Source organism: Rhinatrema bivittatum, chromosome 1, assembly GCF_901001135.1.
Source record: "Rhinatrema bivittatum chromosome 1, aRhiBiv1.1, whole genome shotgun sequence".
Taxonomy (NCBI): domain Eukaryota; kingdom Metazoa; phylum Chordata; class Amphibia; order Gymnophiona; family Rhinatrematidae; genus Rhinatrema; species Rhinatrema bivittatum.
The window spans coordinates 794,976,316-795,004,220 of record NC_042615.1 but is presented as its reverse complement, the minus strand read 5'-3'; the positions used below and the strand labels follow the sequence as shown (position 1 = coordinate 795,004,220).

General features: G+C 45.3%; 1 protein-coding gene across 1 annotated transcript; it reads right to left on the bottom strand.

Moving 5' to 3' along the window:
• Positions 1 to 1,070: 1,070 nt before the first annotated feature.
• On the bottom strand, positions 1,071 to 26,719 carry LOC115073231 (osteocalcin 2-like). Its single transcript, XM_029571505.1, has 3 exons — positions 26,638 to 26,719; positions 20,293 to 20,802; positions 1,071 to 1,279 (listed from the first exon to the last, which is right to left on the bottom strand). The coding sequence occupies exons 1-3, from the start codon at positions 26,717 to 26,719 to the stop codon at positions 1,071 to 1,073; spliced, it is 801 nt and encodes a 266-aa protein (XP_029427365.1).
• Between the last annotated feature and the right edge of the window lie 1,186 nt (positions 26,720 to 27,905).

The following is a 27,905-nucleotide window of genomic DNA, read 5'->3' as shown; positions in this document are numbered from 1 at the left end:
AGATCTTCGGAGAATGGTCCGGTCGGTGCGAGGGACTAAGCCAGAAAAATGGTCGGAAGTCAGTCCAGGGGTCGAAGCCCGAGAATGGTCGGAAGCCGGTCCAGGGGTCGAAGCCAGAGGATGGTCGGAAGCCAGTCCAAGGGTTGAAGCCAGAGGATGGTCTAAAGCCAGTCCAGGGATCGAAGCCAGAGGATGGTCGGAAGCCGGTCCAGAGGTCGAAGCCAGAAGAAATCCATCCAACGAGGGGATAACCAGGAACAAGGATCAACAAGAACAGGAACCAGATGAGCAGGCTGCGGACAAGAACTCAAGGCACAGGAACACACAGGACCAAGAACCAAGATACCAAGGCAAGGTCTGAGGAGCAGACCTTGCCTTATATACAGGGCACCAGGAAGAAGTCCCGAAGAGGAGCCATGACCAGTTCCTTTCATGGCCCCTTTAAATCACCTCAGCAGCCACGCGCGCGGCTCTAGAAGGCCCAGCAGGGGTGGAGTCAGCAGAACAGCGGCCATCTTGGAATCAGCACAGCCTCGAAGAGAATCTCAGCAGCGGCTGCCGGCTCCTGCGGCCATCCCAGGAAGGGCCTGGCACCGTGGGTGAGTGGCCAGCCCCGGTCACGGACCGCCAAGGCTGGTGCCCATAACAGTACCCCCTCCTTTAGGCCTCCCCCTAGAAGGCTTGGGCTTTCCTGGGTGATCCAGATGAAAATTGTGTAGAAGGTTCTTATCCAGAATGTTCTTAGCAGGTTCCCAGGAATTCTCCTTAGGCCCAAATCCCTCCCAAGCTACTCCCACTTCTTGTCTCGTATCCCGACATCGAGAACCTCACGAACCTGGTATATAGGGCCTTCCTCCGCTGTGGGCGGTGGAGCAATAGGCACCTTCCGAGTAGGCCAAGTAAGAACCAAGGGCTTCAAAAGAGACACGTGGAAAGACTTGTGGATTCTTAATGTGGCAAGCAGATGAAGTTGATAGGTCACGGGACCTAGCTGCCGCAGCACTGGGAAAGGACCAATATAGTGAGGAGCAAGTTGCATGGATGGAACCCATAGATGAATATGCCTGGTGCTAAGCCACACCTTTTCTCCTGGATGGAAACGAGGAGCTGGTCTTTGGTGCTTGTCTGTAAATTTTTTCACAGTACGAGCCGCCCGTAGTAACATTTGCCGGGTGTGCACCCAAAGTCTTTTCAATTGTGCTGCCATTAGCTGTGCTGCAGATGAGGGAACAGGCAATGGCAGGGGTAAAGGTGGCCGGGTTTGGCGCCTGAAAACAATCTGAAACAGAGAAGCCCCAGTCAAAGTGCAGGCATGAGAGTTGTGGGAAAACTCAGCCCAAGGAAGAAGTGCTGCCCACTCGTCCTGACGGGTTTTAACATATAAACGTAGAAATTGTTTCAAGGTACGATTAGTCCGTTCCGCTTGACCATTGGCTTGTGGATGGAATGCCATGGAAAAGTCCAGAGAAATACAAAACTTCTTGCAGAGATTGGACCAATATCAGGCCGTGAATTGCGGACCGTGATCAGATGCAATGTGCTGTGGCAGACCATGGAGGCGGAAAATATGAGACATGAATAGTTGGGCCAGGTGAGGAGCAGACGGGAGGGAGGGGAGTGGGGTGAAATTGGCCATTTTGGAGAATCGGTCCACAACAACCCATATTACTGTATTGCCCTCAGAGGGTGGAAGATCCACGATGAAATCTGTGGAAATGTGAGTCCATGGCTTCGTGGGCATAGGAAGGAGTTGTAAGAAGCCCCTGTTGGAATTTTATGTTGTGCATAACTTGTGCAAGAGTCGACATACGCTCGAATATCCTTGCGCATCTCAGGCCACCAATAATATTGCCGAAGAAGATTCAGAGTTTGGTCACGTCCTGAATGTCCAGCCAACTGGGAGTCATGTGCCCAGGCTATCACCTTGCTACGGAGCCTCTTTGGCACCACCGTTTTCCCCGGTGGTACCGTAAAGGTAGCAGAGAGGATGATACGAGCCGGGTCAATGATATGCTGATGTGCTCCTCCGAGTCTTCTGCAGAGAAAGAGCGGGACAGGGCATCTGCCTTAATGTTCTTACTATCGGGTCGATAGCGGAATTTGAAATTAAAATGTGGGAAGAAGAGCACCCATCGAGCTTGGCGCGGGTTAAGACGTTGGGCCTCTTGGAGATATATCAAGTTCTTATGGTCCATAAAAATGGTTATACAATATTGTGCTCCCTCAAGCAATTGAAGCCATTCTTCTAGCGCAAGCTTAATGGCTAGGAGCTCTTTGTTACCAATAAAGTAGTTATTTTCAGCTGGAGTGAATTTCCTAGAAAAGTAGGAGCATGGGTGAGATATTCCAGATGCATCATTTTGGCTGAGCACTGCTGCTACTCCAATAGCAGAGACGTCTACTTCTACCGTAAATGGACGTCTAAGATCCGGTTGCCGAAGGCAAGGTTTCTGCAGGAAGGACTTCTAGAGGTCCCAGAAGGCTTCTTTAGCTTCCACAGTCCATGCCTTGATGTCCGCCCCCTTACAAGTTAAAGCAGTGAGGGGAGCAGCCAGTTTGGAGAAGTTCCGGATAAAACTACGATAGTAGTTGGCGAACCCCAGAAAGCCTTGGAGCGCACGTAACCCAGTAGGCTGAGGCCATTCTTGGATGCACTTTAACTTGGAGGGATCCATTTGAAAGCCCAGATTGGAAATAATGTACCCCAAGAAGGTTAGAGATTCTTTTTCAAAGACACATTTTTCAACTTTGGCAAAGAGTCTATTCTCTCTTAAGTGTTGCAAAACTTGTAACACATGTTGTCGATGCATCTGTAGATCCCGGGAAAAAATCAATATGTCGTCCAAGTAGACTACCACGCGTACATAGAGCAAGTCTCAAAATATTTCATTAATAAAGTGCTGGAAGACTGCAGAAGCATTAGTTAGACCAAACGGCATGACGAGATATTCATAACAGCCGTCCCTGGTGTTAAAAGCCGTCTTCCACTCATCACCCTCTCGTATCCTGATCAAATTGTATGCACCTCATAGGTCCAATTTTGAGAACACCCTGGCTCCCTGTAAGCAGTCAAAAAGTTTGGCTATTAATAGCAATGGATAGCGGTCCTTGATAGTAATAGCATTAAGCCCCCAAAAATCGATACAGGGTCGCAAAGTCCTGTCCTTTTTCCCAACAAAGAAAAAACCAGCCCCGGCTGGGGATTTTGATTGTCTGATCCTTTCTTGAGATTGTCCTGAATATATTCAGCCATAGCCTGAGTCTCTGGGACGGATAATGGATAAACTCTTCCATGAAACAGAGTGGTTCCTGGTACTAAAATAATGGCACAGTCAAATTCTCGATGCGGAGGCAAAATGTCCGCGGCTTTCTTGGAAAATACATCCGCAAACTGATTGTAGTGAGCTGGCAATCCCTCCAGGATAGAAGTGCACAAATAGCTACAGGAAGAGGCTGTTCCTTTAAGGCAGGTTTCGTGGCATGCGACACCCCAATGAGTTAATTTCAAAGATGTCCAGTCGAATTGTGGGTTATGGCATTGCAGCCAGGGAATACCGAGAACGACTGGGTGGATAGCTTTCTGGAGGACATATAGAGAAATTTGTTCTGTGTGGTTAGGTGCAATGAAGCAATCCAGAGGAACCATTTGGTGTATAATTCTTCCTGGTAAGGGGTCTCCAGTATGTCGGTATTACAGATACTGTCGATGTTGGTGGAGGACTGGCTTGAGCTGCGACCACTGCATCCAAGCGAGCGTGGAGTTGACCGATGGAAAATGCCAAGGACTCCAATATCCGCTTTTGCTCCAACATCCTTTGGGTGAGACCTGGATGGACTTGCAGATAAGAGGCCTCTACCGGGTCCATGGCCTTGGTGTACTGTTATACCCAGGAAGGGCCCAACGCCACGGGTGAGTGGCCGGCCCCGGTCACGGACCGCTGCAGCCAGCGGCCGTAACACATTTACCCAGTCAATATCGGGGTAATTGAAATTTAAAAAAGACGTTGCTCTTTATCCACTGCACAACAAATTGTATAACTTCAGGAAATTTGAAATCTCCCATTATTATTGCACTGCCAAATTGGTTAGCTTCCCTGATTTCTCTTAGCATTTCATCATCTGTCTGACCATTTTGTCCAGGTGGACGGTAGTATACTCCTATCACTATACTCTTACCCAACACACATGGGATTTCTACCCATATAGTTCTACTGAGCATTTAGTCTCTTGTATGATCTTTATCCTGTTGGACTCTATACCCTCCCGGACATAAAGTGCCACACCCTCACCAAGTTGATCCTCCCTATCATTGCGATATAATTTGTATCCTGATATAGCACTGTCCCATTGGTTATCCTCCTTCCACCAAGTCTCTGTGATGCCAATTATGTCAATCTCATCATTTGCTGCTATACACTCTACCTCTCCCATCTTACTTCTTAGACTTCTGGCATTGGCATACAGACATTTCAAAGTGTGTTTTTTGTTTATATTAACAACCTGCTTTTCAGTTGTTAGGGATAATTTGGAAATCATTAGCTTCAGAGATTTTTTACATATAGGGACATGGACTATGTTTGCTTTTAATGGAACCTCTCTGTTGGGATGCTCTAACTCTCCTGTTTCATTAGTATCCTTCAAGGATACATTTCTCCGAACCATGCACTGCTGAGTGACTGTCGGCTTTCCCCCTTCTTCTAGTTTAAAAGTTGCTCTATCTCCTTTTGAAAGGTAGTGCCAGCAGCTTGGTTCCACTCTGGTTAAGGTGGAGCCCATCCTTTCAGAAAAGTTTCCCCTTTCCTCAAAATTTTCCACAGTTCCTTACAAAGCCGAATCCCTCTTCCCTGCACCATCATCTCATCCATGCATTGAAACTCTGGAGCTCTGCCTGCCTCTGGGGACCTGCATGTGGTACAGGAAGCATTTCAGAGAATGCTACCCTGGAGGTTCTGGATTTCAGGTTCCTACCTAAAATCCTAAATTTGGCTTCCAGAACCTCTCTCCCACATTTTGCTATGTTGTTGGTGCCCACATGCCCACATGAACCTCTCTCCCACAATTTCCTATGTTGTTGGTGCCCACAGCCTGCTCCTCCCCAGCACTGTTTATAATCCTATCTAGGTGACACATGAGGTCTGCCACCTTTGTACCATGCAGGCAAGTTACCAGGCGGTCCTCACATCCACCAGCCACCCTGCTATCTACATTTCTAATAATCGAATCACCAGCTATGATGGCCGGCCTAACCCTTCCCTCCTGAGCAGTAGCCCTGGGAGACTTGTCCTCAGTGAGAGAGAAAAGCAGGTCCTTGCTACAGGATCACTTCCTGCTACACCAGGGTGATGTTCTCCTACTGGAAGACCTTTCTGATCCAAGGTAGCACTGAGGCTGCCAGACTAGATTTGGGACTTGGCTTCTATGCCCCTGAAGGTCTCATCAATGTACCTCTCTGTCTGACTCAGCTCCTCCAAGTCTGCTACTCTAGCCTCCAGAGATTGGACTTGTTCCCTGAGAACCAGGAACTCTTTGCACCAAGTGCACACATACAATCTCTCAGTGCATCAGGGTTTGGAGTGAAGGAGTAGAGTAATGGCTACTGGGTATAGCATGAGCAATGGCTTGGGAAAAAGGGAAGCCAGGTTTCAAATCCTGTTTCTCCATTGAAACATAGAAACATATAGAAACATAGAAATGACGGCAGAAGAAGACCGAATGGCCCATCCAGTCTGCCCAGCAAGCCTCACACATTTTTTCTCTCATTCTTATCTGTTACTCTTAGCTCCTTGTTCTATTCCCCTTCCACCCCCACCATTAATGTAGAGAGCAGTGATGGAGCTGCATGCAAGTGAAATATCTAGCTTGATTAGTTAGGGGTAGTAGGGGCAGTAACCGCCGCGATAAGCAAGCTACACCCATGCTTATTTGTTTTACCTAGACTATGTTGTACAGCTCTTGTTGGTTTTTTTTTTTCTTCTCCCCTGCTGTAGAAGCAGAGAGCCATGCTGGATATGCATTGAAAGCATTGGATGCTTCTTCTGATGTTGGGCAAATAATTTCACCCTACATTGCCTCCTGTGCAAATGTAAATTATACTTGGGGGACCCTGAGAATAATTAGAGTACATTGATTTTAATTTTCCTTGGGCTTAGGTTTGGAAAGATGAGCAATAAATCAGAGAGAGAAGGTCTATGCTAGAAATATTCTGTTCTGGCAAAGTAGGTCATTAGTGTTCAAGGGCATCCAAACAAGAACCAGAAATAAGTCGTGATCAGGATCCCATTCCATTGAAAGGTAGTATGATTTATTTATTTATTTAATATTTTTATATACCGGGATTCATGTAAAAATTTACATATCATCTCGGTTTACCTTGTAACTGAAACAAGCATGTAAGAATGCGATTACATAGAACGGGGCATAAAACTTGGATATGACTAAATGGGGAGAAAACGCATAAATTATATTAAAGACATGAAAGAAGACATGTTTATGCACCAAGTTTAGTCTGGCTGGGGATCTAGGTACATACTGGCTTTATTTAATGACCGGGTAATCTGAGAAAACTTTGGGGTGATCTGCTGTGGAGATGGGTTGCTAAATTATAAGGGTAGTATGCATGGATACTCTGAAATTTAGCCTGATGGCTAGTAAGGTGATGCCAAAGGAATGTCATTAGTATAATTGGAACGCTTGCTCAAATAGCCAGGTTTTTAGTCTCTTTTTAAAATTGATTGGGCATTGTTCTAACCGGAGTTCTGGCGGTAGAGAGTTCCATTGTGCAGGACCTGCTGCGGACATGGCTGGTTTGCTTAGAGAGGTTTTGATGTATGGTGTTAGGAGAGTGTCTCTGTATGCTGTTCTCGTCGGTCTGGTTGGTAGATGTGGTCGAAGTGGAATGTTGAGTTCCAGTGGAATGAGCTTGTGGATGGTTTTGTGTATGATCGTTAGTGTTTTATATAAGATTCTGTACTTGATTGGGAGCCAATGCAGGTTCCTTAAGATGGGGGTAATATGGTCTCTCTTGTTGGTCTTAGTCAGAATCCTGGCTGCAGCGTTTTGCAGCATTTGTAGGGGTTTAATGGTGTCATGATATGATGCCAGATAATGAACACAAGGCCTATCTAGCCTGCTTATTTTCCTACTTACTGCAGTTCTCTACTTGGTCTCTGGCTATACCCCTTGCTTCTACACTTTTGAGGACCTTCTATGCTCTTTCCTTTCTTTTTTGAATTTGAGAAGTTGCTTACATATTTATCAACTCTTTCTTTGAAGAAATGATCCTTAATTTTCTCTCACTGGTAGGCCACTGGCCTCATGCATAAGCCCTTATTTTAGAGCTCCGCTGAAAAATGCTTTCCTTTTTTGCATTCTTTTATTTGAATATCTTGTATTTTGAAAAGTTTTGCAAACATTTTGCTTGCTTGTAGGGTAAATAACCACCAAGAGGAAAATTAAATGCCATCAAGGTGAATGACAATTCTTTCTGAACATGAATGCCATTCAGTCCAAAGGAGCGAGAGGCAGTAGAAAAAATCTAAATCAAAGCAATGAATCTGCTTCCCCCAAATTCAGCTTCTACCCATTGTCCTGGTATTTGCTGCACACATGACTGCACCCAAAACAAATCTCTGCTCCTTTATCCCCCAGAATTGAAAGATACATGGATAGAAATCACATTAAAATTCAGCTTTCCTGCTAAGACTCTTAGCAGTTATCCATGTGTTTTTTAGACTAGCAAATGCGACTGAAATTTTAGATGCTTTCTGTGTCAAAAGAAATGCACTGAGATGGGAATATTGAGTTCTGCAATAAATCAGCATGATTAATGGGAGATTGCCTCTTACCTTGTGAACCAAAAAATGGTCATCTCCATATTCACATTAGATTAATTTACTTCTTCACAAGTGGCGCACTCCTGATTTTACATGCTGAACAGATAATGCAGACTACCAAAGGCGATAAATGTGTGTGGTGCCGCAGTTTAATGGGATGTTCTTTATGTGCTTCTCTCCTTTGATGCAATGCCTGAACTTTATGCCTTAAAGGGTTTAATATTTAAGACCGAAAGTCTTAAAAAAGTGCTGCAGTGTTTGAGTTAATCTGAGGTGCATATAACTAAAGTGCATTTCGTGTGGGCGACCATTTCATTAGAAAACAAAAAGCAGGCTTGTCTAGCTGCTTCTTTCATTGGGCTGCCTGGGCAATTAGTTGTAGGTGCATTTTTGAGAATCCTATTAATATAATCCAGCAGTCGGGGGCTCAACATTGTAAGCTGTCGAAAGATTGGTTTAAATGTAGCTTCTCCCTCTTACTGTATGACTTGAAATAATTCACTTATACCACTGATTCAAAAATTTGAATTTATGCTGTTGAAGGCAGACCTTTGTTATCAAGGGATGCATCCCATATAGCATTATATAGAGTGGATTTAAATTTGGATTTTCTCACCTCTCCAAGCCTAAGGTGCATTACATTTCTTGTAGTGTGTGTTCCCTGCCCCAGAGGATTTACAGTCTTAAGAGGGAGATTTACTAAGCCACAGCATTTTATCTGTAGGGAAAAATGCCAGAGCAGCGTGGCACTATATGATGGTGGTTATAAAAGAAGTCCCTTAGAGAATAGTGAATCCATAATAAAAGAAAAAAGAAAATCTTCTCTCCCAAAACAATGCTGCAATAAACTACACCACAAAGGTCCTTCATAATGCACAGCTCCGATTCACACAAGTATGTCATAATGCTTATAGTGGCTGCTTTGAGCTTAAATATAATCATTCGCCCTAGTTAAAATCATTTTAATATTATTTTGTTTATATTTTCAAGGCGTTTAAAAAGAGGACAGAATTATATTTCTAGCTTGTCGTTATTAATCACCGTTGATTATAACAATCCCATGACATGACTCATATTTCAGAAAACGTATCTTTCCGGTGTCAGGGGGATCTGGATGGTGGGCCTGCATCCCAGGGTGCCAGCTTTTAAAAAATAGTTTAGCTCCCACACCCCTCCACCGACAAGAGTACAAAAATTCCTGAGGCCTAGTGAGATAACCTCTCCCATTCCCTGCTGCATCCTAAAGAGGAAAAAGTATTCAAAATTAGAAATATATTAGGTAGATATTAAGCTGCTGTTCAGCTCAGCTAGTTAGCCAGATATCTGAATATATGGACTAAGTAGTCTGGCCGACTTAGCCCATATATTCACGAATTTGCAAAATGCGATGAATAAGGGTGATTTGTTTTTTTTCAGGGGCACCAAAATGAATCGAGGGCCTCTGGAATGAAATGAACCTTATTCGTGTGATTTGTTTAAAACGTCTATGCCCGAGGCCGGGGCTTAGCCTAGGGCAGAGAATGCTCCTATGTTTCCGCTCATGGCATTGTATTCAAATATAATTATGTTTTAAGGAAAAAGAGAAAAACTCATATAGACAATATGAGGCAATAAGCCAACATGTGTTCATAAGTAAACAAGGGGTGTGATTATTGCTCCCCATGAGTGCATCTAAATGTCTGCATGTTGGATGACAGCTTGCGGATTTTAAGCTGCCCCCAAAGTGGGAGGTACTAGGGGGCGGGGGGGGGGGGGGGGGGACGGACAGGAAAGTACATGCAGGAGTTTCATATTGAAATCCCATGAATCCTTACGGGTGCTTACTTTGCTCCTGCTTGCATGCAGATGCAACATGCACATGCCCGAAGTTTGATAAAAGAAACTAACTCTGTGGGTGAGCAGCCTAGCAGTTAGGGCAGTGGCCTGACATGCCTTGTGACCTTGGGCAAATCACAAATCACCTCACCCTCAATTACCTCAGGTATAACCTTAGGGGCCCATTCACTAAGCAAGTACCATGTGAAATTTGCTATTAATATTGTGCACTGCAGTAATAGCTAATGTGTGCTTCAGTGTTCAGAAATGCCAGGAGGCAGGGTTATGAAAATATCACACAAAGTGGTCACTTTGCACGAAGAGATAAAATATTGCTTCGCATGAAGCAATGAAATACCAGTTTGCTTGGTATTTTCTTGCTGTGGAAAAGCCAATTTCCCATTCCTACTCTTTTCAGGGTTTGTTAGGCAATGGAGGAGAGAGGAGTGAAAAATGGGAGAGAGGACTCTTTGGAAAGAGGAGAGTCTAGCATTGATTACCTGAGTGCTCTATCCTAGGGGTGTGCATTCGGATTGACCGCATTAGTGAAACGCAACTCATTTTTTTTTTTTACTTAAAAAATTGATTCGACATAAACGATCGGATTTCCCACATATCGAACATAGATATGTTCGATATGTGGGAAATCGCGATTGTTGAGCCAAAATAAAAATATAAACCCCCTCACCCTCCTTAATCCCCCCCCCCCGACTTACCACAACTCCCTGGTGATGGAGCGGAGTGAGGACGCCATTTCTGCAATCCTTGGCGAGAAGCATGTGACGTCGGCGGCACGTCGAGTGACGCCGGCGTCACGTGATTCCCGGCTCGTTCGCACCGGACGGCTCGTTCGGCCCAAAAAGAACTTTTGGCCAGCTTGGGGGGGCCTCCTGACCCCCCCAAGCTGGCCAAAAGTTCTTTTTGGGCCGAACGAGCCGTCCGGCACGAACGAGCCGGGAATCACGTGACGCCGCGTCACTCGACGTGCCACCGACGTCACATGCTTCTCGCCAAGGATTGCAGAAATGACGTCCTCACTCCTCGCTCGATCACCAGGGAGTTGTGGTAAGTCTGGGGGGGGGATTAAGGAGGGTGAGGGGGTTTAAATTTTTTTTTGCACATATGTACATATACCCAACTCATTGGATTTTTTTTATGTCCATATTGGCCGCAAGTGGGACCCCCTTTCGGACATAAAAAATATGAACATAAAATTTTGCTCTGCACATCCCTACTCTATCCTGTCTTTTCTTGTTTTCTTTGTGTCACTACCTTTTCTATTGTCTGTAGTTTTTGTCTGTGAGTGAAAGAAGAGTGTGTGTATTTGTTGTGTTTGTCTTGTCTGCCTGTTTGCCCTTTTTGTTTAGAGTGTGAAAAGGCAGCTTATGTGTGCATGCTAGACGTGCCGGCCATCCAGTGCTCCTACCATGTGACAGGGGCCGGCCAATGGCACGGTTACCCTGTCACATGGTAAGGGCAAAGGGCCATCGGCGCCATTTTATTAGTGGCAGCCAACGGCCCGAGAGCGGGAGATCGCTCCCGGGGCCCACTGGACCACCAGGTAATTTAAAAATGTTTTTTGGGGGGTCAGGAGGGTGGTGGAGGCTAAGGGAGCGGTTTTAAAGGGTCTGGGTAGGTTTTTTATCGGCCGACAGCCCAAGCGCGAGAGAACGCTCCCGGGACCCCCGCTGGACCACCAGGTAATTTTAAAATGTTTTTTGAGGGGGTAGGGAGGGTGGTGGAGGCTAAGGGAGTGGTTTTAAAGGGTCGGGGTGGGTTTTTTGTTTATCGGATCGGGCGCAGCCGGTAAAAAAAAAAAACGATCGGGCCGGACGAAAAAAAAATGCACGATTTGAATTGGAATCAGAACCAAACCGATTCTGGTTCCGATTCACATCTCTATCCAGCAGGTGAACCCAGGAGCAGTCCCAGGCTTTCTGACCATGGTCTGAACAGATGGTTTGATTATCCCCTTGGCAATAGGCCTAGAAAAGGAAAGAGGTGAAGTCCTGTACAGGAAAGTTGACCTTTATCAGGGTTTCCTGTGCTAAGTCATTCTTGCAGTTGGGCCTGCCTTGGCTGAAGAGACCCTGTGCCTGGATGACGGGATATATGTCCTGATGTGATATCTGCAGCATATGAAAGACTGGTGGAGTATACTGCCAATAGATTGTAGATGGACCTGGTCATGTTGCTGAATATGGCTCTGCTATCTGGAAAGCTTACAGGGTTGCTGTTGAAGAAAATTATTGCTGAGTGTGCAGTGGACAACAGGTGCCTCAAGAAGTCTTTTTTCATAGAAAGCAGACCTAAATTGATCTAGTGACAGTGGAAGTGCTCTGAATAAAGGTCACTTCTATTTGGTTTCCTGCATCTAGTCTCCAGACTCCAGTTTCTCCAGTCTCCTGCATCTGAACTAAATTCTCTATTCTCAAATCTTCTGCATCTGGTTTCCAGTCTCCTGCATCAGCCTCATCTTTGGCTCTCATCATTTACTGACTTCCCATATGACATTTTAATTATTTGGTTTATTTAACTTGATTAATTGCATTTCTTCAAACAAAATCAAATAGATTTACAATCAAACAATTTAAAAAAATGTAAAATAAAGCAATACAACAAAATGTAATCAATAATTGGGAATCAATTAACAAATAGAACTAAAAAAGAAAGTTTCAATACTTAAATACTAATAAAGATATACAACCATAAAGAAATGTATAGAAAGTCAAAAAGCAATAAAACAAAGCAAAAGCATGTAAATGGAATTGATTAAATAAACAACCCAGACGTGATTACTAAAATAGGTAAGAATCCCTTTATGTTTCAAAAATTTGCAAAAACAACAGTGTCTTCAGGCCTTTCTTAAACTTCATAAAGCCCCTCTCCATTCATAAATCGAGGCAAGGAGAGTTCCACAAACTGGTAGCCAGAGAAGAAAATTTCATTTCATGGGTTCTCTCCAGTCTGGTTTCTTAAACAAAGGGACTTTTAATAATTCTTGCTGAGAAGATTGGAGAGTATGGCCAGAAAGATGTGGATTTAAAAGAATCCCGAAGTGAGTGGGGGAGGGAGAGGGTACCCTAACGAAGTGCCTTGAAAGTGAGGCAGACACTTTTGAATAGGAATCGATAGGAAATTGGCAGCCAGTGAAGCTGCTGTAATAATGGATTGATGTGGTTACATTTCTTCTTAGCAAAATGAATGTGACAGCAGTATTTTGCACTGTTTGAACCCAGCTGATTAAATGTGAAGATAGGTCATGTTAAAGAGCATTGCAATAATCCAGATGGTTCAACAAGAGTGAATACTTCTGTGATTTCTAATCATTTTTGTCTAGAAAAGGTCTCAGCCACTAAATAAAGTCAAAGCATTAGTCTGCCTGCTCCACACATATGGACAGTATTGTGGTGTTTTACTCTTGGCTGCCTGGCCTGCATGCATGGATTATAACTGGGTGGACTGTATAGATGCTTGGACACATTCCATTATTTATTCATAGAGCCAGTGCTCTATATGATAGGGTTGCTACTTCTTACTGTGCTCTGTACTAGGGATAGACATCAGGAAAAATGGATAAAACAAGTCCCTTTAAAAAAATTTTAAAAAGTAATAATTAATCGTTGAACCCCAGGGAGACCGATGATGTCCGGATGAGTCTGAAGCGTAGATAGGCCTGAATTGAGTGGGTCAAGGGCAATGGTAACAGTAGGTTGAAAACTAAAGAACAGCACTCTGTCCGGCTGCAAAGAACTGCCAAAGGCTTAAGACTAAAATGTATATGAGAAGAGACCTGTAAAGGAAAAGAAAAGACAAGAAGATCAGAAAACATTATAACATAATAACAGTGAACTTCTTCATTAACTCACAAATTAAAATGATATAACAGCAGAGAAAAGAAGACTTACCTCAAGTAAAGCAAGGAAGAGAACACAAAACAGAAGCTGAAAGAGAGAGACCAGTGTAACAGAGTGAATAACCCCAGAAACAACCTGCAATTTTAAAATAAAAAATGCTACCACTCCCCAAGCATTGCCCGACTCAGAAAGGAAGAAGAGATGAAATAGTAGAATTGACAGTGACAAGCCACGATTTGAACTGAAGAGAAAGAAATTGCTGAGCTAAAATAGCTGCTGGCTGTTGCAGGAGGCCAAGAAGAAAAAAAAAAAGAGAAAAAATGCGAACCTCCTCACCACGAGAGGCCGCGAAGAAACAAACACCGATGCCATGATGACATGAAAGAGACTGTCCGCGTTGCACGAGAAGGGAGGACCGGAGAGAATAGCACTGTGGCAGTGTGCTGAGCCCAACAAAGATGAACTCACCGGCGAGAAAAAAACACAAAGTCGGCTCACGATTTGGCCTGCAAGTCGGGGTTGCTGCGTCGGCTCGCCACGCTGACAGAAACTCACTCTGCTGCAGGAGGAAGAGCGTGGTGCCATGGGCACTGAAGCATGCAGGTTGATTTCAACCCGAGGGAAGTCACGGCGGATGCAAGTGTCAGAGACAATGGAGAGTTAGCCTGGAGAGGATTCAGCTGAGCAGCAGCAGAGTCAGTGTTTCTAAAAAAAAAACAAACAAAAAAAAAAACTGATGCTGCTGACAGTGACCTCCTCCCGGGATAAGAACTGCTGCAAGAGAAAGAGGTCTGCTGCTCCTATTGACACTGCCTTTGTCTTCCCCACTCAGGTAAGTTATTTGAAAGCTTTTCTATTTTTTGTTATTTTGTTTTGTAATATTTTGAAATATTATTTAAATTAGAGAGGTTCAGGCTGAGGGGGAATATGTCATTAGTGACATCATGGAGTTGCGCTAAAAACATCATCACAATAATTGCGTCTGATACATAACCAGGTGTGTAAGAGGAACCGCATCCAGGTGTACAGGTCATTAGCTTCCCTGGATACGGGTAAACTGGTCAGAGTAGGAACACCTAGCAAAATCAAAGCATCTAAGCCCAATTCAAAATTGGCAATAGATTAAAAAGTCAAATAAGGTGACATAAATAAGCAACAGTAGTATTATCAAAAATAAAATAAAGGTGAAACAGATAAGAGTTAATTAACAAATTAAGAGCTAGATTTTCCTATGTCGCAGGGCTCCCTGAATTGTGTGCTAATGGGGGGCGGGACTGCAAAAGCCGGCAGCGATCGCACCCAATAGCGCCATCATAAAAGGTGGTGCGAAATAGGCAGCAAAAAGGGTTCTTACCTTTTCGCTGTCCGCGATGTCCTCACGATGTCCGCCCCGGTGCCGCCCCCGACTCCTCCTGTTCCGGTCTTGACACTGCCCCCATTTAGTGATCACAGGCGTGCAATCGCTTTGGAAAATAACCCCCTGAATAAGTGACATATACCACTATTTACTAGAATGACATCAGCAAGAGCAAGAATCCAGCTACCTTCTAAAAGAAAGAGACAGTTAGAAAAGAGTTCAGTTAGGAGCTGGCTTGCGTTGGAGAAGGAGGTGCTTCACCATTCTCCTTTTTGTAAGGCAAGAGTGAGGGAAATTAGTTTAATTTAAATAAATGACAAGCTTTGTAATATTTAGTGAATAAGTGGATGAAGAATATGTAATATTTTTTTGAGGAAATTTAAGTAGAAAATTTAGAGTTGTTTCAAGATTATTTATAGAGTTTGGTAATTTATTCTAATGACTATAAATTACTATAATTGAATATTTTAGACAGGAATGCATGGTGAATGTGTATGGTTAAATTGAATAATTCCAAGGCTTTTCTTTTGAACTGAAGATAGGGCAAAGTAATTATTATTTGCTTTGATAGATAGCTATTTAACAGAAACAATTAGTTTACACCATATTACACTCCGGACACATACTTACATGACAGTTAGGATTTTTACTTATTTAAAGAATAGATTAAAGAAGAAAGAAGAAAGAAATAATTCACTGGCCATCAACCATATTGAGGGCAGCCAGGAACGTCTCTTCCCTCCACCCTCGCCCTTCACAAATTAACCACACAATAAATACAGCACAACCAAATTGGAATCAACAACACCGCAGCTTTATTTTTACAAGCCAGCAGTGCCCGAGCCAAACTGTATCACCCCCCCCTCCCCAATTAGGAACTCCATAGAGAACATCTGCCACCTCCCAGCAAGATGATCGCCTCTAGGTCACCAGCCTAGCGATTCCAGCAATGGTCAACACGCACAACTCCCGCTGCCGTCCAGTAAGGGGCCAAAACCCTCGACCCCCGCCACCATCCAGCAAGGAGTCATGCGGGGACAAATGAACCCAGCTGTGCCCTTTTCTGACTTCCACTTGGCACCTGCCAAGCCGTACCATCAACCAGCACAAGTCTGCCCTCCCCAAATAGGCTCAGGTGACCCACCATAGGCGCAGGTTGGGAACTAACCCTGCGACCTCCCAAAGATGCGGCCCCAGATTGAAATTACAACAGCTCCTCCAAGGCCTCCTGAAATGTTTTCAGGAATAAATCCATATCTATAAAGGACAAATGAACTCCATCCTGTCCAAAATACCCTGGTTCCATCTCCCACGACCATGCGTGTCTGATGTGGAAGCCCCCCACCCATTACTTCCAAGAGCCAATCTGCTGATTGGCCTTCCCCCGACTTCTGCGCCATCTTCACTTACCCATTTCAGCAGGTCTTGTAATTATGTCAGACCAACAAATCATGGTTCTTGGTGACCAAATAGAAATCAACATCACATCAGGTCCTTGCGAACCATACTAATAAATTTATGACCCGAAATTTTACTCAAGTCATTTCCCCCAAGGTGAACGATCCTGGGCTGCCCAAAACTTTCCAGAGCCCAAAGTAATCAGGGGATCAGCTCATTCCACATCATCCCTCTGCATCCAATCCAGTGAACCCATACCCCTTTCCCATGCAAGTCCAAATGCATCCCATATGGGCGACTGCTGGCATGTCAAAATGCTCAGGCAATAAAGAATCCAGACCTCCTGACTCGAGCATGTGCCACATGAAAAGAGAGTAAAATTATTATCATGTCTACTGCTCACCCTGCCCCAACCAGATATAGCCCTTGAAGACCGCAGACTGCCAACTGCCAATCGAAGAAATCACATCTCCAGGCAAACCAGTTCTGGCAGCTGAGGTCGCCACACCAATTCTGAAAGAGTGCGTACCAAAGTTCTTAGCCTCTAAACCCAGATCTGTTAAACAAGCTTTCCGTACCACAGCAAACTGAAACATGGTCAAAGGTCTGAGGTCCTGATGAATCAGGAAATGATGGCTGCCTGCCAGATGAATATGGGAATATATCTGCGAGTTATGCACTGGGCAGGTCACCAAGCCACTGACAGCCCTAAGCGTAACTGAATTGCCCCATCCCGCTTGGTCAGTTTTGGACTTAGGAATATATAATATTACGTAATCAGTACCCAATGTTACATGTTTATTAAGCAACCCGAGAATTCAGTTCCCTTCAAGGCTCTGGCTACCAGTTCACCAATTCGAATGGCCCCAAAGAAAGCCAGGACGAAAGCTGCCCAGAACAGCGAACTCTCATAAGACGATGTACAGATCCTGGACAATGTATTCCAAAGTTGAATCAACAGGTCATAAGTAATAGGTAAACGTCCATCAGTGCTAGATGTTAGAGTTCTCAACCAACCAAGTAACGCCTGATGAATTATGAATCTCCCCATTGGGAACCCCCAACCATGAGCCCGCATGAAGAAAGAATAGCCCATTAACTGCCTGGTCACTACCAATTTAGATATCCCCTCCTTTCTCACTTTCTCATTGAACTGCAACAACCACATGTCAGAGACCAGACCCCAGCACCAACCCATGGACACAAGGAATGATACCACCTTACAGGCACCATTCATATTGCTCATCCAGGTAGATTCGGCTAACGACGCCCGCAGCAATCTCCATGCCTTGGGGAACCAAAACTCCAGAGGAAAGACGTGACTATTGCTCCGACAGGGTTCACTTCCAGTGCAAGCTAGTGAAATAAATCCCATTTAGGACGAGAAAGAGAATCTGCTAGCCTGTTTGATACCCCTGGTACATGTCGAGCCCAGATAGTGATGTTTAAAGACATGCATTACAGGATTAGTTCCCACAGCAAATCGGATATAATCAGGCACTTGGCAGAACACATATTTATCACCTCCACTACACCTAAATTGTAGCACCAAAATATAACTTTCTTGTTACTGAGTCTCACCCCCCATAAGCATACCGCCACTACTATAGGGAATAATTCTAAAAAGGTAATGTTCTTAATAACATAGGAAGCTGTCCAGTCCTCGGGTCAAGGAGCAGTGCACCAGGATCCCTGAGAATAAACCCTGAATCCGACCGAACCCGCCTCATCTGTAAACAATTCCAGATCATGAATCAACATAGCCTTAGCTTGCCAAAAGGAGTTCCCATTGAAATCCCATAAGAATTGGTCCCAAATCACCAGATCCTCCTTCATACTTTTAGAAATCCCGATATGATGGTAACTCCTAAGGACACCTCACATGGCAAAAGAAAATCATTGAATAAAGACTCTTCCCATTGGAATGACACAACAAGCGAAGTTCAGGCTTCCCACCAAAGCCTGAAGCTCCTGCAGAGTCACTTTAGGACGTCCCAACAAGCCCTGCAGCATCTTCCTTAAATTAGCAACTTTATCCTCAGGCAGCCGAGAAACCATCTCAACTGAGTCTAGTTCCACTCCCAAAAACACTAAATTCGTAACATGGCCTACTGTCTTATTTTCAGCAATAGGAATTCCCAGGCAATCAGCCACCAGATGAAAGCATTGCAGCAGCCGAATACATTCAACAGAACCCTTTCGCCCCACCAGGAAGAAATCATCCAGGTAATGAACAATGCATGGAGAACTCGAGCACTGCTCTACCATCCAGTGGACAAAGGAACTAAAAGCTTCGAAATACGTACACGCAATCGAGCAGCCCAAGGCATACATTTGTCGAAATAAAATTCATGATCAAACATGGTTGTTTGAACAAGCATTCACTCTATGAATCTCATCTAACCTAAAAATTCAGCTATCCCTTATTATTCCTCACTGGCTCCAAATTATTTTCCTCGCATTTTGTATTTACATTCTGCTATTCCATACCCCCCCACTGTTACTCAATTTAGGCTATTGTATGCAATGTGACATTGATCTCACTGCTGACAGTTAATTTGCTCCTGCGAATACATGGTTATTTATATTTTATTGTTTGATATTTTAATGATGTATGCATATTATCTTTAAAACCCTTGTTTCTGTAAAGCCTGTTGCTGTCAAATGTTTTACTGCTTTTTAAACTGTTACATGTAAAGCCTGTTGCTAATTTATTGTTTCACTGTAAACCGAGGTGATGTATGTCTATACGTACCGCGGTATAAAAGAATCAATAAATAAATAAATAAATAAAGCGAAAACCGAATAAATGAAAATTATCTGGATGAAGTGGCAACAGTCTGAATGCAGACTTGATGTCCACTTTGGCCATCAGTGCTCCCTCACCCTGCCCTCGGACCAACCGAATAGCAAATTTGAAGGATGCATATTGCACAGTACAAAGCTCCCTCGGGATAAAATCATTCACGGAATTCCCCTCCGGGTAGGAAGGGTTATGAATCAACCTGAATTTCCTGGCCTCCTTTTTTGAGATGACCGCTAGGGGTGACAGTACAAGGTTCTGGAACAGAGGTTCCGAGAAGGGGCCCACAATTCGACCAAAAGCAATTTCAGCTATCAGACTATGCTTCACTACGTGTGGCATATGGCGGACTGATGGGCAATGTCCCCTCCCCCAACCCCGCTAGGACAGCAGAAAGGAATGTAAAAACCCCATTGAAATCCCCTATATAACATGAGGCCCATGTCAACAACCGGATACTTTTACAACCATGACCACAGCACTTCAACTTTAATTGGCGTTGGAGCCCTACTAACCCTGTCACTTACCAACTCCCTTGCCTGGGGGTCCGGCTGCAGGTTTCTCGTGCTTGACACACTTGGTAACTGGATGACTGGAACCACAGTGGGAGCAAATGTGCTTGAATTTGCAATCAGGGAACAAACATCCAGAGCGGTTGAATCGCCAGCACACATCTGGAATGTTGCTCGCTGCTCATCCCACACCTGCCAGTGCGGGACCTGCTCGAAAGGGCTGATTACCCAGACTTGGGAGGTTACTTTCCAAGGCCACAGAACCTTTACCTTTCATTTGAGTTAGCCTCAGCCCTACATCCCGCGTGCCCCACAAAACCACTTTGTTCTCTTCCATGGAGTCCCTAAAACGCTCATCATAGTTGAGCCAGGACCACCCCTCATATTCTCTGCTGGCCACCAGTATGGCGTCCACATAAGCCAAAAAAGGACCATATTGTGAAGGGTCGTGATGCCCCACCACACTGGCCAGCAGAAGGAATGACCTGGTCCAATTATGAATATTACGCGACACTGTCTTTTGAGTACCATAACGATGGTCGCCATGCCTCTTTCTCTGTTTCTCACGTCTCCTACCCCTCCTCCCCTCCAGCAACTTAAATATATCTATGTATTTGCGTCACTGAATCTTTTTCCTAAGAGCTCTGGGAACATCCTCCCAAAGTTCCGTGCATTTTACTAGCGCTGGCGGCCCCCCTACCACCATGCTGACCCTTGCCTGGGGAGCGCTCTGAGGTCGAGGAAGAACTAGAGCTGCTAGAGGATGTATGGGAAGATGTTGATGAACTGGATGAACTAGAGCTGCTGGTTTTCTTTTTTTTATGCTTAGACTTTGACCACTTTTTCGCTGCTTTGCTGACTGTTGCCACAGACCTACCACCTTCCACTATACTATCTTTCTCGCTCGCTGTATCTGTGCTCCTAGTTTCAGTACTAATCTTCTCAACCCCTGCCACCTCACCAACCTTCCCTAATATGGACTGTTCACCCTGTCCCACTAGCTCCTCCCCCTGAGCAACTTCGGTCGTCGCACTCTCGCTCCTGGCAGCCCCTGCTGACGAGAGCTCCTTAGCTCCAATCCCACTAGGAGGTAACCCACCAGGCTGCTTCGCTGACAAGCTCAGTCTCGGAGTCACGACCGCGGATTCCGAGCTGGACCTGGAGTCTTGCGCCACTCTTCTTGCCTCGATGTAACTGGCCTGTCGCTCGTCTCCTCTGCTGCCAGACTCTGTAATGGCAAACCAGAAACAGCATCAAACGGACCAGCACTGCCTGCATTTCGACTGCCACTGTGTCCCTCCCAACCAGGCGGGGATGCCAACCCCATGGCCCAACATTACCCCCCACTGGGTCCTCAAATTCAGGACCGAAAGGCCAGCTTGAAGGAGGAACACCCCAGTTCCACGCATTAACTTGTCAGCTGGGGTAACCAGGGCTGTACCTGAGTGGGAAGTTGCCTTCCCACTGTAGGAACCCGAAAGCATTGGGACCCTCCCAGGGAGCCCTCTCCATAGTGGCAGGTCCCGCAAATCCTGGTCTGTTACCAGCAAGAGGAGATGAAGACACCACATTTCTGCGGTAGGCTGAACTCCCTGCTCTCTCTAATCTTCGAGCCACCGAACTGCCTTGCCACGACCCCCACCATTCCGGACCCCAAAAAATAGGAAGGGGAAAAGGTGTGTGCCTCTCACCCAGGGGACCTCTACCAATCTGCCTACCCCACCAGGCTGCTCCGCTGACGAGCTCCGTCTCGGAGTCACTGCCACGTGGCTGGGGGGAGCGAAACCTTAACCCCCTCCTCATCTGCCACGCAAGCTCTGAATCGTGTGGCAGTACTCTTTTTTTTACTAGTCCCACCCTGCAGTCCTGCCCGCTCCTCCGCTGCCACCCTACGGGGAGTGGCCTGGCGTACAGGTGCTTTTGCCCTATCTGGCGCCTTGGCACGCAGTGCAGCAGGCACACTCACCCGGCAGAGCTGACCATCCTCTTAAGGTTCAGATGGCTCAGGCAAAGTCAATCTCGGAGAATCTCCCACATCCTCTGTCGCCACCGCAGCCTCCTCAGATTCCATCATGCGATACGACATCCGCTGCAAGGCTCGCTGCACCAAGCTAGGATCACTCCCTTCTCACCGTCCTTTATATATATATATATATATATATAAACAGTCCAATAGTTCTAGCAATTCAACTTGTAATATTAGCTCCTCTAACATTTTTGTTTTAAACACTTTGATTTCCCTGTGCTACTAAGTCACTCCACAGCCCCGACACACCAAGTCTAACTTTCTCCCTTATACAGCACACACAGGCTGTAACCCTCACTTCTGCAAAGCTTAAGGCAATTTAAACAATAAACCTGCCCCCTCTGCCTTACCCAGCTGACCAATTACCACAGCAGCTCTAAAAAACCACTAACGCTGGTCGAGACGGCAGAAAAAAGAGGCAAGGGGCAGGGCGAGCACGGCAGAACCGACCCTTGACTCCTCCCCTTGCTGCACCTCATCAGCTGACCACCAATAGGAGCACAAAGCTCCCAAATTCAAAAAATAACTCCAGCCGGTTACCAGAGGGAGCCAGACAGAGGGCGTGCGCAAAGCAATGCTCCGCCCAGGGGGCCGACTCATTTCTCCTCCCCCCCCCCCACCACCACCCCGTGACATCAGCTCTTGCGCCGGGAGAGAGCCTGGTGCCACATTAGTGTGTGCCAGTGAGCACAGGGCCCGCTCGCCCAGACAGAGGGAGGAAAGAAGAAGATAGTGATGAAAGATAAGTACAAGAAACTTGAAACTCAATAATAGCCAGGCCTGAGCTCAAAAGTTAATATAAAGAACATAAGAAATTGCCATGCTGGATCAGACCAAGGGTCCATCAAGCCCAGCATCCGTAAACACTAAAGGGAATATCAAAATAAAGACTGGTATCAAATAAGGAAAGAAAGAACTACAATAAAATAGGGATTCAGGGGAGAAAGTTAGACTTGGTGTGACGGGGCTGTGGAGTGACATAGTAGTACAGGGAAATCAAGGGGTTTAAAAAAAAAAAAAAAAAAAAAAAGAAGGAGGGAGGAGGAATAGCCTAGTGGTTAGAGCAGTGGGCTACAAACCAGGGTGTGAGTTCCGCTGTTGCTCCTTGTGACCTTGGTCAAATCACTTTACCCTCCATTGCCTCAGGTACAAACTTAGGGGGTCATTTATCAAAATGTGCTAAGGTGTTTTCGTATGCGTTAAGGGCTTATTGCATGCAAAAATGCCTTTAACGCATGCGATAGCACCATATTGTATAGTGTGATGCAAATCTGAAGAGGAGGAGTGGGCTGGGTTTTACCAGTTTGCGAAGTCCTATTGCACAGACTTAATGCTGATTTTAGCTACACCTTTCTCAGTAGCGTTAAGCCGTGCAATAGCTTGCATTACAGTGTGGTAAGGTGATAACACATTTCACAATGTCTCCTGAAAGGCCTGTTTTAGTAGGTTTGATGCTCCCAGTGCACCAGCCTATTCATACCTAGATAGGTATTTATATCCCTATGGGAGGCCCACCTAGTAACTCTAGGTGAGGTTTAGGTATTAGTGTAGGGGGTTAGGGGCCACTTTGACATTGAACGTGAGACGTACGAACAGAACAGTGGTCTCTTGTGAAGATTTGATGACCTTCGGAGAGAGGAAACTCACCCAAAGATGAGATTGGTGCAATGTTCTCTCCATCTAGCTTGAAGTTACCCAGGTAGAGAGTCCATCAAACTAGGTGGAGAGAACATTGCACCAATCTCATCTTTGGGTGAGTTTCCTCTCTCCGAAGGTCATCAAATCTTCACAAGAGACCACTGTTCTGTTCGTACATCTCACGTTCAATGTCAAAGTGGCCCCTAACCCCCTACACTAATACCTAAACCTTTCCTCGAGTTACTAGGTGGGCCTCCCATAGGGATATAAATTAGGGATGTGAATCGTTTTTTGACGATTTAAAATATCGTCCAATATATTTTAAATCGTCAAAACATCGTTAGGGCCACGATACAATACCAATTCCCCCGATTTATCGTTAAAAAATCATAAATCGGGGGAAGGGGGAGGGCAGGAAAACCGGCACACTAAAACCCCCTAAAACCCACCCCCGACCCTTTAAATTAAATCCCCCACCCTCCTGAACCCCCCCCCCCCCCCAATGCTTTAAATTACCTGGGATCCGGCGGGGGTCCAGAACGGCGGCGGTCCGGAACGGCCCCCTCAATAGAAACGTGTTGTCTTCAGCCGGCGCCATTTTTCAAAATGGCCACCGCAAAATGGCGGCGGCCATAGACAAAAACGATTCGACGGAGGAGGTCGTTCCGGACCCCCGCTGGACTTTTGGCAAGTCTTGTGGGGGTCAGGAGGCCCCCCCAAGCTGGCCAAAAGTTTCCTGGGAGTCCAGCGGGGTTCCGGGAGCGATTTCTTGCCGCAAATCGTTTTCGTACGGAAAATGGCGCCGGCAGGAGATCGAGTGCAGGAGGTAGTTCAGCGGCGGTCCGGAACCCCCGCTGAACGACCTCCTGCAGTCGATCTCCTGCCGGCGCCATTTTCCGTACGAAAACGATTCGCGGCAAGAAATCGCTCCCGGAACCCCGCTGGACTCCCAGGAAACTTTTGGCCAGCTTGGGGGGGCCTCCTGACCCCCACAAGACTTGCCAAAAGTCCAGCGGGGGTCCGGAACGACCTCCTCCGTCGAATCGTTTTTGTCTATGGCCGCCGCCATTTTGCGGCGGCCATTTTGAAAAATGGCGCCGGCTGAAGACAACACGATTCTATTGAGGGGACCGTTCCGGACCGCCACCGTTCTGGACCACCGCCGGATCCCCAGGTAATTTAAAGCATTTGGGGGGGGTTCGGGAGGGTGGGGGATTTAATTTAAAGGGTCGGGGTGGGTTTTAGGGGGGTTTAGTGTGCCGGCTCACGATTTTAACGATTTTTCACGATAGTTTACACACCCAAACGGCAACAATACGATTCCCTCCCCCTCCCAGCCGAAATCGATCGTTAAGACGATCGAGGACACGATTCACATCTCTAATATAAATACCTATCTAGGGAGAGTTCACTTTGGCTAGTCTCTCTCTCTCTCTCTCTCTCTCTCTCTCTCTCTCTCAAAGTTGGGTTGTGGCTTTGGGCCTGATCCAGGCTGAGGCCCCAGCATCAGGGACAGGTTGTGGAGATAGGCACTGAGGCCCAGCCTATCAATTTGATACCCAACGGATCAAGTAAGAGCTTTTTGGATCTCAGCCGAGGTTTCCATCATCGGGCTGAGCCTAAGCTAAGACCCAAGCATCACACTTGGGCTTAGACCATGGTTTCTTCTTTAGGCCTTGGCCTATGCCCTAGGCAAGATCCTGGCTTTGGGCCTAGGCTTAGGCCAAAACTCCGGTGTTGTGCTAGAGCATAGGCAACAGCCCCTGCTTTAGGCCTCAGCCTATGTATTAGGCGAGGCTCCAGTCTTGAGCCTAGTCTTAGCCCGATGCATTTTGTTTTCAAACAAATTCAACAAATAAGGGTCTTTTCATTCAGGGTGTCCCATTTAATTCCGGAGCCCCTGAATGAAACGAGTTTGACTTTTTAATCAAGTTTTTTAAATTCATTTGAAACAAATGCACATCCCTAATGAACAGATAATGGAATGTGTCCATACATCTATCTAGCAAAGCACAATAAAGTCCACCCAGTTACAATCCTTAGATACAGGTCAGGCAGTCAAGTGAAACACATCAATACTTTCCATATGTGTGGAGCAGGTGGAATAATGTTGTTGGCTTTATTTGGTGGCCGAGTCCTTTTCTATACAAAAATGATTTGAAATCACTGACCTATTCACTCTTTATGAATCATTTGGATTACTGCAATGTTCTTTACCATGGCATATCTTCACATTTAATCAGTTGGGTTCAAACAGGGCAAAATACTGCTGCCTAGTCATAGGCCTGAGCCTAGAAGTCAGAGCCTAGGCCTCAGTGCGTCGTCCTCTTCTGTCTTCTTTAAAATAATGGTGTCCTCTGGGGATGCACCATACAACACAATGACAGCCTCTGCTGAGGAGAGAAGCATTAGAGTTAATTCATCCTGGTGTATCCCCAGCAAACTTTGTCATTGTAAAGAATAAAGAAGAGGATGATGCATTGGAGATCTGGTCTCCAGCCTCCATGTTTGGGCCTGGGCCATGGCCTCAGCCTCAGCATTGGGCCTGGGTCTGGGCTATGGCCCAGCATCTGGACCCAATTTCATAATTGAGCCAGGGTGTCCAATTTGAGGCCTAAGCCATAGCCCAGGCATTGGGACCTGCCACCAGGACATCAGATCAGGTAAGTATGGACCAGGAAACCCAACTCTGGAAAAAATGTTGGGGTCTGAGCCTTTGCTTGGGTCTCAGCTGAGCCAGCATCATGCCCGGGCATAGGCCATGAGCCCTGCTTTGGGCTGCAGCTTATGCCTAAGCCCTAAGCGAGGCCTAGGCCCGATGGATTTTTTTTTTTTTTTTGCGGTTCTCGAAATGAAAGGTGAAAACCAATGAAAATGTGTTTATTTTCAATCATTTTGTTTTGAGAATGAAATGAAATGAAATAGGAAATTTAATTGTTATTTCATATTTTGTTTCTTCTGAATGCACATCGCTATACTTAGCAGCCATTCATCGCCAGACCTCACATCCTCCAATTGCCGAAAAATTGCTGAATGTTGCAGAATATAGGAATCATCGGTTGCCCCCAGGAACCTCTCCACCATACTCAAGATGCACAAGTGTGCATCACACACAATTTGCACGTTGAGACAATGGAAGAGCTATCAATTGCAGAAGGAATCTTCCCTTTCACGGGGTGGAATGAGAACCACATTTGTGCAGTCTATGGAATCCAAAACATTATGGAACTGTGAAAAAGCATCGAAATCATCTTCAAGACTGGCAGTTTATGCCTCTGTGACAGAAATCTGATGTGATCACAAACATGAAAGTGCAAGGCTCGTATCACCTGATGCAATAACCTAGAAAAGCTTGATTGTGACCTGCCCCTATAATTTTAATAGGTGTTTGGAAGGTACCAGAATTCATATGGTACTTCCTGATCACCTCCTTCTCCATAAGACCAAAGTGGTACAGGCATGATATAATTGCTTCCGCCATGCCAGTTGTCACCTTCTACCCTCCTGTAGGCCCACCTGCCCCAGTTCACCATCGGCATCCTACTGTGGCCCTTTCATAGGTGGCATATCTGCTTCTCTGGCCTCTCACTGGTACTAGTTTGCTGCTCTCTTCTGCCATGTAGCCAAAGGCAGACTATGGTGGCCAAACATGTTGTCAGGAAATAATTATGCCAGCTAGGAAGGCATATTTATTGGCTTAGAAGTTGGTAGGAGGGTCAGGAGGGTATGGACAAAAAAATACTGTGAGAGAAAAGTGAATTTTTCATTATGTTTTTATGTCGTTACCCAAATAACAACTACTCTTGTGTTGATGTATTCCCTATAATCTGCAATAATTTCAATAGTGCCATGAGAAGCTGAAGACCTCCTTCATGTGCATAGTTTGCATGTTCTCCCTATTTCCATAAAAATTAGCAAAAAAATATTTACTGCACAATGAATACTTTATAGCAAGTTGTGAAATTTTGTAGCATGAAATCAGGCACTTAACACATGATAAGGTTATTTACTGCATGGTAAAGCCCTATTGCAGTTTAGTGAATGAGCCCCTTAGATTGTAAGCCCTCTATGGATAGGAACATACTTACTGTATCTGAATGTAATCCACTTTGAAATTTCCTGAATGTGGAATAAAAAACAATTTTTTTTGAAAGATTATGTGTAGTCCTTGCTACTTACATTGCACCTACTTTCATGTAGATACAACATGAGCAGATACTTTATTCCTGTGCATCAGACTCCACTATTTAAACTCTGGGGAGTTTCCCTTTGAAAATCAGATTGAAGACTGATGGGTATGTCATACCAACAGGCATAGAAGCTCCTCACAGAATTTCATTATTACCCTTCCCCTCCATAATAAAAATGCTGATTGATACTCAGATGTTGAAAAGACACAGGGGTTGTAGCTGATCTCCAGTCCCCATGGAGTATCAGCTTTATCTGGCACTGGAAAACTGATGATCCAACTCCTCTCCTTCTCATTTTCAGAAAACGTCCTTTGCCACTGGAGCTTTCCTTCATTAGTGATGACTGCGTATACCCCTGTTTGAAGCTGACTTTGAACACCCAATAAAAGCCAGGCGTGTCACCTCAATAACAGTATCACATCACAGAGAGACCACATACATGTAACTTATAATTTATCATTTATTAGAAATCACAAG